General features: G+C 44.5%; 2 protein-coding genes across 2 annotated transcripts in view; one reads left to right on the forward strand and one right to left on the reverse strand.

The window, feature by feature from the left end:
* The window catches only part of PGM5 (phosphoglucomutase 5), a 196,815-nt gene extending 192,505 nt beyond the window's left edge, over positions 1-4,310 (reverse strand). Inside the window, exon 1 of the mRNA XM_072838929.1 lies at positions 3,978-4,310. Coding sequence (XP_072695030.1) covers positions 3,978-4,238 — 261 coding nt within the window. The 5' untranslated portion in view covers positions 4,239-4,310. The remainder of the gene's footprint in view (positions 1-3,977) is intronic.
* A 1,775-nt stretch (positions 4,311-6,085) lies between these two features.
* Positions 6,086-6,546, forward strand: LOC140621493 (large ribosomal subunit protein eL31-like). Its single transcript, XM_072806617.1, has one exon. The coding sequence runs from the start codon at positions 6,107-6,109 to the stop codon at positions 6,482-6,484; it is 378 nt and encodes a 125-aa protein (XP_072662718.1). The 5' UTR covers positions 6,086-6,106; the 3' UTR covers positions 6,485-6,546.
* The last annotated feature ends 6,763 nt before the right edge of the window (positions 6,547-13,309 follow it).

Raw genomic sequence — 13,309 nt, forward strand, 5'->3', positions numbered from 1 at the left:
ATACAGTTTGTATCTTTAAAGAAGCATTAAAATACTTCTGGGGACTTTTTAGATAAGTTCACACAGCTATATAAACATCACAAAAACAGGTAAAAATATCTTCTCATTTATTTATGAATCCACTCAAACTTATTATATAAATATTCAAGATTCCACAGTGATACACAAAAGAGCATAAGCAAAGCAAAACAAAACTCATGTGTCAGCGGTGGACGTGGCTATTTCACCAAATCCTTACTTTGAAAATTGATAATTTAAAAAGAGAGAAATAAACATATTTTCTTCTATATTCTGCTAATATAGAAGAAACTATACTCCAAGATAGCCCAATAGTGAGGGAAATGCCCAATCTTTAGAAAAATGCTAGCTGAAGCATGTAGATGGAACTAAAGAATCCAAAAATCATCTGAAACCCCTAACGAAATAATCCATTCAAGCCAGGATCACTAATGGATGCTAAAACAACTGAAGAAAGGTTGACAGGAACTGAATATTCACATGGTACAAAGCTCACCCCACAGGCTACTGACCAGTTCCAAGGGAGAAAATACTGGAAGACAGAGGCAATCACCACAACAGCCCTATAATCCTCTCAGCATCACGAACAATGGATCACCCAGAGATTGTTCTCTAACATGATACAACATGAATATACACCATCACCTGTGAAATAGTCTTGCAAAAATAAAAAATAAATAAATAAGTTGAGCCTGAATCTGATTAAGCCTCTAGAACTAATTCCTAGTACATACATATATACACAGAAAATTTAGCGAAAAGTTAAATGACACCATAAAAAGAAAATCAGAAAATTTCAGAAAGGCAAGTAGAGGGGGAGCATTCATTCTATAGGACAGCCAATCAACCTAGTCTCTTCAACGAGTCGATTTCATTAACAAAAAATAAAAATAAAGAGGAAGAGATTTTCTAGGTTAAAGGAGACTTAAGACAACCAAATCCAATGTGTGCTCCTTGATCAGAAGAAACTGGTTTGAAAAAACAGCTATAAAAGACATTTCAGAATAACTGAGGAAATCTGAATGTGGACTGGGTAATAGATGTATGAAGAAATCCTTTTTTATTTTGTTTGGGATGATAATGATATAACTATCAAGAAAGTTGTTCTTAGTTTTTAGAGATCCATACTGAATTTAGGGATAAAATGTCACTTTTAATATATTTCAAAATACTTTAGAACTCAAAGAGGAAACAAATACAGAAAAAAATGTTAAGTCTAAAGTACGGGCACATGGATGCCATTTATCTATTCTCTCCACTTTTTTGGAAGTTTGAAATTTTCATAATTTTACAATAAAAAAATTTTTTGCCCAAATTGTACAGGTATATATCTGAGAATCTATTTCAAACTCTATGACATATTAGAACATAAGTAGCGCAGTTCATCATTTTGGAAATTCCAAACTTCTGTTCTCCTCCAGCAATTATATAATCAAAGAGCAGCTACAGTTTTCTTTTATATTAAACTGCTTAGTAAAATCAACTTTTTCTATCACAACACAACCAAGATTTTTCAGATATAGAGATGCAGCCCACCCAGATTCAAGTCAGTTTGAAGAGCATAATTCTATTTTTCTCCCATTTTTCTAGCCTGTTTATGAATATCCAGTGGGAAGTCAAAAGAGGCAAAGTTTTTGGAATAAAGCAGTTTCTCACTCCTGAGTATAACTCCACAGGTTAAGTGAGAAGAAAAGTGCATTCCTATCAATTTACCATCATTCAAGACCAATTTTGCTCATGGTAAAACCACCTGTCTCCTGAAGCCAGCCTTCTGATTATCCATGTGCTTTAGCAAAAGCCCTCAAGAAGACAAATGAAATGAGGAAAATATTGGTTAAAATTGGCTGCCTGAAACTTTGGTAGATGTTGACCATTCCCTTCACCCATACCCACCCATTTTAGAAATAATACTTTCAGATTATTTAAGAGATGGTGCCTCCCTGTGGATTGTAACTTGTCATTCTGTCTCTTGCAACAACTGTGAGGTTAAGCGTGATTCTACTTTAACCATTTGTTAACATATGCTATTTCCCAAAATAAAGTCCACCCTTAAAGTTAATAAAATGTGTTTATCAAAGAAGATCCACTGAAGTAAGAAGTTGATGGTAACGGGTGCCAAGAAATAAGTAAACATAATAATACCTTGACCATGCAAATCGACAACTGGAGCTTCAAAAATATCCTCACCCACAAAAAAATAAGTGGATGTTTCTCTCACTCCCTGGAAAAACTGGCCCAGGAAGGAGTACGAGAGCTGCCATAGCCTCCCAAGGCCCATTATTCTCCATCAGTCCATGGGAACAGCTTTGTCAGACAAGAGTAAAAGACCATTTGTCAACCTCTCTCCAACTCTCCAATTCAAGCCAGTTTTTATCAATCTCAAATAAGGAGCCAGAGAGAAACACAAGTCTTGTATCTCCAGCAGCATTGTCTGCAGGGGTTGGAAATCACAGCTCCACCACCACCAAAGTCAGCCCTCGGCTCTTTTTTCCCAATTGCTTTTGGGTTATTTTATTTGGGGGGAAAAAAAAAACAAAAAACAAAAAAAAAATATCCACTTTCCCCATCCCTAAAACACTGAGAGAGGGGAATCAGAATACACAATTATAGAGCATGGACAACTCTAAAGATTAAAAAAAAAAAAAAAAAAAGGAAGGAAGGGAGAAAATTAAAAGAAGGGGATTGGGAAGGAGAAAGGGAATCCGTATGCCAGACAGTTGATCAGTTTCACTTTTTTTAAATGTTCACACTTATTTACACATATGCAGAGATTTTGCTTAAATGTGCTACATGTGTGAATCTGACTGTCCGCACAAGGCTGAAATGACTCTTTTAGACGCTTCCCACCAAGACCACTGAGGTGAGGTGTCCTGCTTGCAGAAGTCCTTGAGAGGCTGGGGGATTTGGGAAGGAGGGCCCTGGGGTACAGGGTGATGCCAGAAGGGGTTTCTAGTTGTAGGACAGAAACAAAAGAGGTAGAAAGAGGAAAAACCCAAAGTCTGGGTAGAAAGAGGAAAAACCCAAAGTCTGAGGAAATGAGGATGAAAAGTGAAAGGGAGAAGAGGCACAAAATGCTGTCAACCACCAGCCTCCTGCAGAGAAGTTAGGAATTGCTTTAAGAAAGGCATGGCAAGGGGGATCCCTGGGTGGCTCAGCGATTTAGCACCTGCCTTTGGCCCAGGGCGCCATCCTGGGGTCCTGGGATCGAGTCCCACATCAGGCTGGAGCCTGCTTCTCCCTCTGCCTGTGTCTCTGCCCACCCCCCTCTCTCTATGTCTAACATGAATAAATAAAATCTTAAAAAAAAAAAAAAAAAGAGGAAAGGCATGGCAAGTCTCATTCCAGATCATGGAGGGATAACCCCTCCAGGGCCCCCCACAAGGAGACCCCAGGCTGTGTGGCATCAGATTGATCTCCACCCCACCCCTACCTGAATCAAATTAATAGTAAAGTAATTCCACTGGGTTAAGGAATCACCTTATATTAAAAATCTTTAGGGGCCACTTTGCCAAACGTGCCAAGGATCAACAGCGGAGCCTCGTGAGTGTGTGTGTGTGTGTGTGTGTGTGTACAGGGTGGGATGCACGCCCGTGCTGGAGACAACACTACCGTTAAGTCTGGCCAAGCCCAAATCTAGGGGGGGAAGAAGAGGAGTACAAGTAGGACACGGGAGAAAAGGGGGGGGCCCCACGATGTTGGTAGCCTAGGAAAGAAGGGTGGGGGGCAGTGAACGGGGTCAGGACAGACGGTTCTGAGGGCTGGGGAGGAGAAGGCCCGGAAGGAAGGCGGGCAGGTGCGGCCGGGGAGCTGGGGAGCGCTCGGGGCGCCGGGGCGGGCTCCCGGGAGGGGGCGGCCCCCGGGGGGGGGGCGGGGACGGGGGTGGGGGCGGCCCCCGGGGGCGGCAGGCCCGAGGCGCCCGGGCGGGGGCGGCGGGGGCGGCGGGGGCGGCGGGCACTCACCCCGTTGGCCGCGGCCATCTGCACCACGATCTCGGTGGCCGTCCTGCTGAAGTACCTGCCGTCGCTGCCCACCACCATGGTGCAGCCCTGGCGGTCGCGCAGGTCGATGGACGACAGCACGCTCTGGATGAAGTTGGGCAGGTAGTTGCGCTGGCCCTCGAAGAGCCCGGTGGGCCGCCGCAGCCCCCCGCCGCCGGCCGGCCGCTGGTCCTCGTAGGGCACCGTGGGCACCGTCAGCACCGGGATGGGGCTCCCCTCCATGGCGCCTGCTGGCCGGTCCTGCGCGGCTCCCGCGAGCCCAGGGGATCCGCGGCCGCCGGGCCCCCTCCCCGCCCCCCGGCCGGCCCCGCCCCGGCCCCCGGCGCCCTGCGCCCGCCCCGCCCCGCCCCGCCCCGCGCCGCCGCCGCCCGCCCGAGCCCGGCCTCTACCTTCCCAGAAACTTAGCTCCGCCCGACTCCCTCCGCCGCGCGACCGCCCGAGGCGCCGGCAGTCCCGCGCCCCAGCTGGGCTCCCTCGGGGTGAGCCCCGAACCCCGCTCCCGCGGCCGGGAGCCCGACCCCGGCCACCCCGGCGCCCCCCGCGCGCGCCCGCCCGAGCCTCCCCCGCGCCCGCGGCGCCCCGGAGCGCACCCTCGGCTCCGAATCAGACCCCCGAGTCCCCGGCCCTCCCGCCGCAGCCCCGCGCCCCGCGCCCCGCGCCCCGCAAGTGAGCGCTTTAGGAGCCCGAGTTTTCTTCTGGAGGAGGAGGAGGAGGAGGAGGAGGAGGAGGAGGAGGAGGAGGAGGAGGAGGAGGAGGAGGGAGGGGGGACGGGGCTGAACCCTTGGCCGCCGGCGAACAGCCCCGGCCAAAAATAACCCTGGAGCGGCGAACTGCGAATCGTCCCCCCCGCGGGGCCGCCACTGGAGGCCGAGCGTCGCCTGCGCCCGCCCGCGCCCCCGCCCCCACCCCCACCCCCACCCCCACCGCTTGCTGCCCCGAGTCACGCGCCGCCCGGCCCTCCCGCGGCCGCCCCCGCCCCCGCCCCCGACCCCGCCCCCGCCCGGCCCCGCGCAGCGCCGAGAGGTCCTTTCCCCTGGTCTTGCAACAACAGCAACGTAGACGACGCGTGTTTCTTTATCCTTCCTCCTCCTCTCCTCCCCCAAGCCCAGTCCATGCTTCCGACGGGCTGGTCCCACACGGTGTTTGTCCACACTGCTGAGCTCCTACTCGGGTTGATCACTTTCAGAGGAGAAGGGCAGAGCCCTCTCCAATATCCCACCAGGAATGAATGAATGAATGAATGAACGAACGAACGAACCCAAACAAGAGCAGGGTACCAGGACCCGTTCTGGGTCCTTTCCCTGCAACTTCTCGTTCTGCCCTGTGTCTCGATAAAGCCCATCTAAAATCCCAAACCAAGAAATCCCCCCCCCCCCATAGAAAACAGAACTGAAGAGACAATGGACCAAAAGGATAAAACCCAAAGAAAGAAGGGACTATTTTTTTTTTTCATCTATCACCTTTCACCTTCCAAGCATTTTTTAACACCCTCTAAGGCTCCTGGCCTGAAATCTCCTCCTCCGTCTTCTCCTCCCCCAAATACTGTCCACTTGCTGGGACTGAGTTTGACCTCCTGCAGGGTTTTAAAGTGTTTGATCCCAGTAAGAGGACTGTGAAACTTGCATGCTGTTCTGCAGTTGACAAAAGGCTTTGCATCTGTTTTCTCTGTGGAGGCTCAAAACGAAAGAAGGAGGAACGACATTCATATCATTCTGATTTTACAGATGAGGAAAGGGAAGCTTTCTGTGAGATTCAAGAATGGCTAAGGTGGCATTTGCAGTAGGTCTGAATTCTTGTATGGCCCCTCCTGTTTTTATTAATATCACTGAAGTGTGATGGGGAAACCACTGAAGCCATCAACTGAATCCTGTTGGACATTTTAGTTATTCTCTTAAACACCAAAGTTAGGTTATTGTTGTATCTTTTTAAAAATAGTTCTGTCTTTGTTTCTCCTTGGGCCCCCAAGAGCCCATTCCCCTGTAGCACCCAACAGACAGAACCTCAACACATCTAAGGATCTGTGTATATCCCTATAGTGTAGGTTTTTTAAATCACTGTCTAGGCTTCCTTTCCAACTAGGGTCCAGCAGAATGGCTCCCGCAAAGAAGGGTGGCGAGAAGAAGAAGGGCCGTTCTGCCATCAACGAGGTAGTGACCAGAGAATACACCATCAACATTCACAAATGTATCCATGGAGTGGGTTTCCAGAAGCGTGCCCCTCGGGCACTCAAAGAGATCCGGAAATTTGCCATGAAGGAGATGGGAACTCCAGATGTGCGCATGGACACCAGGCTCAACAAAGCTGTCTGGGCCAAAGGAATAAGGAATGTTCCATACCGTATCCGTGTGCGGTTGTCCAGAAAACACAACGAGGATGAAGATTCACCAAACAAGCTCTACATGCTGGTTACCTACGTACCTGTCACCACTTTCAAAAATCTACAGACTGTTAATGTGGATGAGAACTAATCGCTGATTGTCAAATAAAGATATAAAACTGGAAAAAAAAAAATCACTGTCTAGTAACTTTTCTTTTTTTTTTTTTTTGCAAGGAAGAACAGTGTCATTCCCAGAAGAAGAGAGGGTAGTAAATTCTCTGCCCCAATAAAGAGGAGGACTCAGCCTCCAAGCCTCAGAGTTAACCAGAAGATCTACTACTCCATCTCTCCACCTCCAACACCGATTCTCCTACCAAAGCCTAGCTCTTCCGCAGGGCTGCGGAAAAGGCATGAACATCTCAGAAAAGCTTCTACAGTTTTACCAGCCAAGGGGAAAAACCTCTTCCCTTGCTTCTTCTTCTTTTTTTTTTTTTTAAGATTTTATCTATTTATTCATGAGAGACAGAGACAGACAGAGACACGGGCAGAGGGAGAAGCAGGCTCCATGCAGGGAGCCCGACGTGGGACTCGATCCCAGGTCTCCAGGATCAGGCCCTGGGCCGAAGGCGGCACTAAACCGCTGAGCCACCCGGTGGCCCTCTTCCCTTGCTTCTAATCGCCAAATTCCCAAAGACTCCAACTGGTCCAGCTTAACGCAATGTGCCCACCCACGGAGCCAGACCCCACAGTGAAACGCAAAAGAGTTCCTCCAAAGGAAGGGGGTGTTGTTCCCCAGAGGGAAGAGAGACCGGTGACCAACCATAATTGTCCACCACATAATTGATCAAGTCTTTCAAAACTTATTTTTCTTTTCACTAAATTCATACAGCACTTTGCATCACTCATAAGGAATGCTTCATGTGCTGCTACAACTTTCTATGTACATCTTCTCTCCTCCAGCTGTGTATGACCTTGGAATAATTCCTTAACCTCTCCTCACCTGGTTATCCTCAGCGCAAAATAAGAATTATTATAATCCTCACCTCATCAATTGTTGGGAGGATTAAAATACCTGGTATAGTGCCTGACAAACAGAAAGGCCTTCGATAAATGTTAGGTGTTCATGGTATCACCATCAATATCGTATTTATCATGATTATCGATGTCCTCTTTGGCAAGAACTATTTTATATCTTTGTAGACCACCACTCTACATAAAGGGTCTTTGGACATAGGTGATATTCCATATATGTTGTTGGTTGAATTCATCTGCGTTTTTTGACAATGGAAATTCAAGATATATATAGAGAGATTTCCCCTTGAACAAAAAAAGCAAAAAAAAAAAAGTTTATGAACTAAAGAAATCTCTCCAAAGCTGCCCTCAAAGTTGGTCAAGTTAGTTCCAATAAATGTGTTACAGTGATGGAGAAAGAAACCCGAGAGGGCCCCACAAGAAATGCCTTGTCCTTAGCTGCTCACTGGTAAAATGAGAAGGTTGGATTAGATCAGTGTTTCCCAAAGGGCTTTCCTCAGAACATGAGTGCCTCCCACATGCCACACAAAGCAAGAGCTGCATGGTCAAGCAACTTTAAAAATCCTGCACACGCTACCTCATTCTTGGAGCTTTATGGTGCACATTTTCGTATGAAAAGCTCTGAGAGCTTTCAAACTGGTGCTTCTCAACCTAAACTCAGGTGCCCAGTTTGTCTAGGGAAAGACTCAGATCAGCTTTGTGACTGTAGCCTGGAGACAGCCCCCTTCCACCTTTATATGTCCCCCGTGGGCTGGGTCAGAGATAAAGACGCTCTCCTGATTTTAAGAGGCTGGTCACCCCTTTGTGCTGGGTTCACACTTCTCTGCGGTGTGGCTCACAGTGAAGGGGAGGAGCCCCATTTGCCGGGGTGTCTTTCAGCTTTCACTGAGAATTCCTGCCCTGTAACAGGAACACCCCATCTATCCTTCCTTTACCTTGGGACTTCCTTGCCCTCAAAAAGGTGTCCACTACCATCTTCATAGATTGCAAGAGCTGCCTCAGCTAGACCTGCATTTCCCACAAAAGGAATTTGGGGTGGGGGGGGTCAAATGAGTGTTGAAACACTTTACACTCTATCTTGTAGATTCACAAAGCACGTTACCATATTAAAGACCATAGAGGTCCACAGGAAAGAAACCTATTTAACTTTAAATTTCCAAATTTTGCCTGACCACGGTAAAGTAAGGTCTTTTGCAAGGACATGAAGAGCCCACGAAGCACTTTAGATCTCTGGGGTCCCTTCCAGCTACATCATTCTATAATTTGCATTTTTGCTTGTGAGGCATTAAAAGATTAATTTCTATCAGGCTTCTATGTTTGGACTTATCAGAATATGCAAAGGGGAACAGGTAAAATTGCCCAATTAAAAAAACATACCCTTGAGTGATTTTGAGACTTAAAATGAATTAAATATACTCATAGATAATTTTATTTTATATGTCCTATTCCTCTATATGCCCCCCCCCACACACACACATCCACATACCACCACCCCTGCCCCTGACCCCTGCTGGCAGGAAAAACTGGCACACATCTTTGACCCCTGGTAATTACACACTCCTGTTCAGTCAGAGGACTTCTGGCACATAGGGAGTGCTAAAAACATGCCGTTGGCTCACTAACGCTAAGAGTAGAAGAAATACCAATAGTACAAGACAAGAGGCAGAAAAGCAGGTAGAAAATCTCATGAGTGGACATCTCAGAAGCATGAATACTCTTTTTCATCTGACCAAAAAGCTCTGGTCATGGGGAAGTCAATTATATATTTCTCCTAAAACACACCACCTTCCACTGAGCCTTCTGTCCCCCAGCAAATGAAATCACACAGAATAATTCCAACAGAACTTGCTGCTTCTCCACATCTTTCACTAGAAGGCCACTAAGTGAGTGTTCAAGTGATGGAAAGGTGAAAGGTACTTGTAGCACGTGTGTCTTGCAAATGTTTGTGCGCAGCAGATCTCTATGTACTTGTATCTCAGGTTTCAAAACTGTTTCCTACCTTCATGGATGACTGCCTGTATGGCCTTGGACAAGTTGCTTACCCTCTTTAAAGCTCAGTTTCTGCATCTATAAAATGGGCATAATGCTACCACCTACCTCCCAGGGTTGATGATCATATTCAGAGAGCAAATATGTACAAATTGCTTAGCATGGCAATTTTTTCGTGTTATGTAATTATTATTATTAAATTATTATAAGTAATTATTACTAATTATTAAAATGGTATTAACATAATTCCTATTACTATAATAATAATGATTCTGAATCTTCAGCCAGTATTATCCTTGATGGCAGCAATTATGTCTAATTAACCTTTTCAGCACAATATCCAGCATGACATCACTTGCAAATTAGTGAACTCGTATTAAGGGTGAAAAAAAATTAATTTTTTGTCCTAAATTTTTATCTTATTTTAAGTTCATTTAATTCACATATAGTGTATCATTAGTTTCCAATGAAGAGTTCAGTTATTATTCATCAATTGCATATAACGCCTAGTGCTCATAACATCAAGTGCCCTCCTTATTGTCCATCACAATCTACCCCATACGCTACCTACCTGCCCTCCAGCAACCCTCCCTTTCCTAGAGTTAAGAGTCTCTTATCCTTTGCCTCCCTCTCTGATTATGTCTTATTGTAACCCTTAAATACTTTGTAAACAATTGTGCAAAAAGAGCCATCAGCCTAATACATGAAAGCTCCAGTTCCACTGGAGTTTGTTTGTTGTTTTGGGTTTTTTTTCAAAGACTTTATTTATTTATTCATGAGAAACACAGAGAGAGGCAGAGACATAGGCAGAGGGAAAAGCAGACTCCCTGATATGGGACTTGATCCCAGGACCCCAGATCATGACCTCAGCCAAAGGCAGGCCTTCAACCACTGAGCCACTCAGGTGCCCCTGGGGTTTGCTTTTGGTGGTAGCCACGGGAAGCTTCGAAGCTATTAGGAATACTGAAGTGCTATTAGGAATCCCCTGAGGCCAGCAGGAGAAGTTGATGGAAAACTCTTGCAGGTGTGGTTTCCTGACTACTGCAGTGCTCTGGCCCCAACTCTGAGAAGTATTTAATGTTAATTGACTAACTTGTAAAAATTGTGGTTCTGGGAAAGCAAAAGGTTTCATCTTAATTCAGTTTTATGTAAAAATAATAGGCCACTGATCTGCCAAAAATGAATATTCCATTTCCAGGAGTCCCCCACAGCATCTAGAAGCATCAATGATACACCAATAACAGAATATTGACAGGCTTATAAGCAATCTTATAAAAGTCCTTTATTTCATAAAATGCAAAAGGTTGTAAAGCTATCTCTACACTTTTTTAATAGTTGAAATTTGTTTTTAAGGCTTCAAAAAGAAACACAATCTAAGTCTTTATTATAAAGGAAATGTATTTTCCATATTTCATTAAACTTACATTTGCAATCATAGCCTACATGGAATTTTTCTTGGGTGGTTTTTATGTCTTGGGTTTTAGGATCCCCTTCCCCCAATATATGGCCAATCTCTGAATAAATATTTAGCATTTCTATGTAATGTCATTTTTTTAAAGCTATTTATATCCATCTACATCATGGAGCTAAATACCAAGTATGTCATACTAGCAAGTATTCCTGCCTTATGAGTGGATTTTTTTAGCCATAAAGGCTGGGTCAATTTGCATGACTCATAGTGAAATACTGTCTTACAATAGCCAAGATATGGAAACAATGAAATGTCCATCACTGGATGAATGGACAAAGAAGATGTGATATATATGGATATATCCATATATATATATATCACCTATATATTGCAATACACACACACACACACACACACACACACGAGAATATTATTCAGCCATAAAAATGACATCTCACTATTTGTGACAACATGGATGATCTAAACAGTATAATGCTAAGTGAAATAAGTCAGCCAGATATATATGATTTCAACCATATGTGGAATAAATAAAACAAAGAAAAAAAGAGACAAACAAACAAAAAACAGACTCTTAAAAAGAGAGAACAAACCAGTGGTTACTAGAAGGGGGATGGTTGAGATAAAGAGGATTAAAAGTACACTGAGCAATGAACAGAATTGTTGAAACATTAGATCCTACACCTGAAACTAATATAACACTCTATGTTAATTATACTTAAATTAAAAAAAAATGCTAAGGCCCCAGGGTGTCTCAGTCAGTTGAGGGGCCAACTCTTGATTTCAGCTCACATCTTAGGATCCTGGGATCAAGCCCGAATCCAGCTCCACACTCAGCAGGGAGTCTGCTTGCAGATTCTCCCTCTCCCTCTGTCCCTTCCCCTGCTCATTCTCTCTCTCTCTCAATAAATGAGTAAACCTTTAAAAAAAAAAAAAAAAAGGAAGAATAAATACTATGTCATCAGGACCAATCCCTTCTAGGTCTGGGAGCCGATGACATTGTCAGCCCCTCTAGGCCAGCCCAGGCCCAGCTCAGCTCTTACTTGTACATGTGTCAGGAACCACTGTCCCCAACAATTCTACATGCCTTGCCCATGCAGATGAGTTTCTCCCCAAGATTCCCTCTCGATTATTCCCTGGGAGCACGCCTACAAAGGGCGCACTGATTTGAAAATTAACTCAAGCAAATAGAGAAACAATACACACAACTGCCTTCTAACCTGGGGTTTTCTGAACACAATGTTTTAACCCCAAAGTGATGCTGATGATCAGGGTTTCTCGGTTAATTAAAATATAGCCATCAACTTCAACAGGAAGCCTATGGGCACCTTCATTGGTTAGCATTTTTCTCCTTCTTTGTTTCTAATGTTTCCTTGGAAGCCAGAAAAAGGTCATCTCATTTCTCATGGAATTGATTTTTCCAAGTTTCAGCAGGAGCTGAAATCAACCAGGTTTTTACCCAGTAGCAGTTGTCTCCATGTATCTTAGTGCCCCAAGGAGTGGGGACATCATTAGTGAGAGCAGCTCAGAGATAAATAACCTGCCACCATTAACCCTGCCAGGTATCCAATATAGGATGCTAGTCCCTTACGCTGCATCCAAACTTTTGATGGATATTAATAATAGTACTCAAGAATGAGGAAATGGAATTTCTGAGAATTCTCAGGGATTCCAGAATTCATGTTATTCCACAGGTTTCATAACACTTTATTTAGATGCTTTTGAAAAATAAGTAGTCACAGAGCGCCTGAGTGGCTCGGTCAGTTAAGGAGCTGACTCTTGATTTTGGCTCAGGTCATGATCTCAGGGTCGTGAGATCAAGCCCTGCATCTGGCTCCATGCTCAGCCAGGAGTCTGCTTGGGATTCTCTTTCTCTCTCTCCCTCTGCCCCTGCCCCCACTTGTATGTATGCAGTCTCTCTCAAATAAATAAATCTTAAAAAGAATAATAATAATAATAAGCAGAGAACTATTTTTTCTATAGTAGGATTATATGAAAAGTTTCTGTGGTCCTCTTTTTATTTTTTTTTTTTAAGATTTATTTATTTATTCATTCAGAGAGAATGAATAGCGCTGCAGGCGGCGCTAAACTGCTACACCACCAGGGCTGCCCTCTGTGGTCCTCTTTTTAAAAAAAGATATAATAGCAAATGCATGGCTTATTATTATGAACCTATATGTTATGACAAGATTATAAAATCCAGTAATATAAAAATGGTCTCTACCTAATACAGGTGCAGGATAATAGAAAACATTCAAAAGAAATGAACATTCACACAAAATAAATGCTAAATAAAAACTGTTTAAAAATTGGAAAGTAGGGATACCTGGGTGGCTCAGTGGTTGAGCATCTGCCTTCGGCTCAGGGTGTGATCCCAGGGTCCTGGGATCAAGTCCCACATTGGGCTCCCCGCAGGGAGCCTGCTTCTCCCTCTGCCTATGTCTCTGCCTCTCTCTGTCTCTCATGAATAAATAAATAACATCTTTTTTAAAAATTGGAAAGTGATACCAAAATAGTTCAATGTTA

The sequence above is a fragment of the Canis lupus genome, chromosome 1 (assembly GCF_048164855.1).
Source record: "Canis lupus baileyi chromosome 1, mCanLup2.hap1, whole genome shotgun sequence".
NCBI classification, from domain to species: Eukaryota; Metazoa; Chordata; class Mammalia; order Carnivora; family Canidae; genus Canis; species Canis lupus.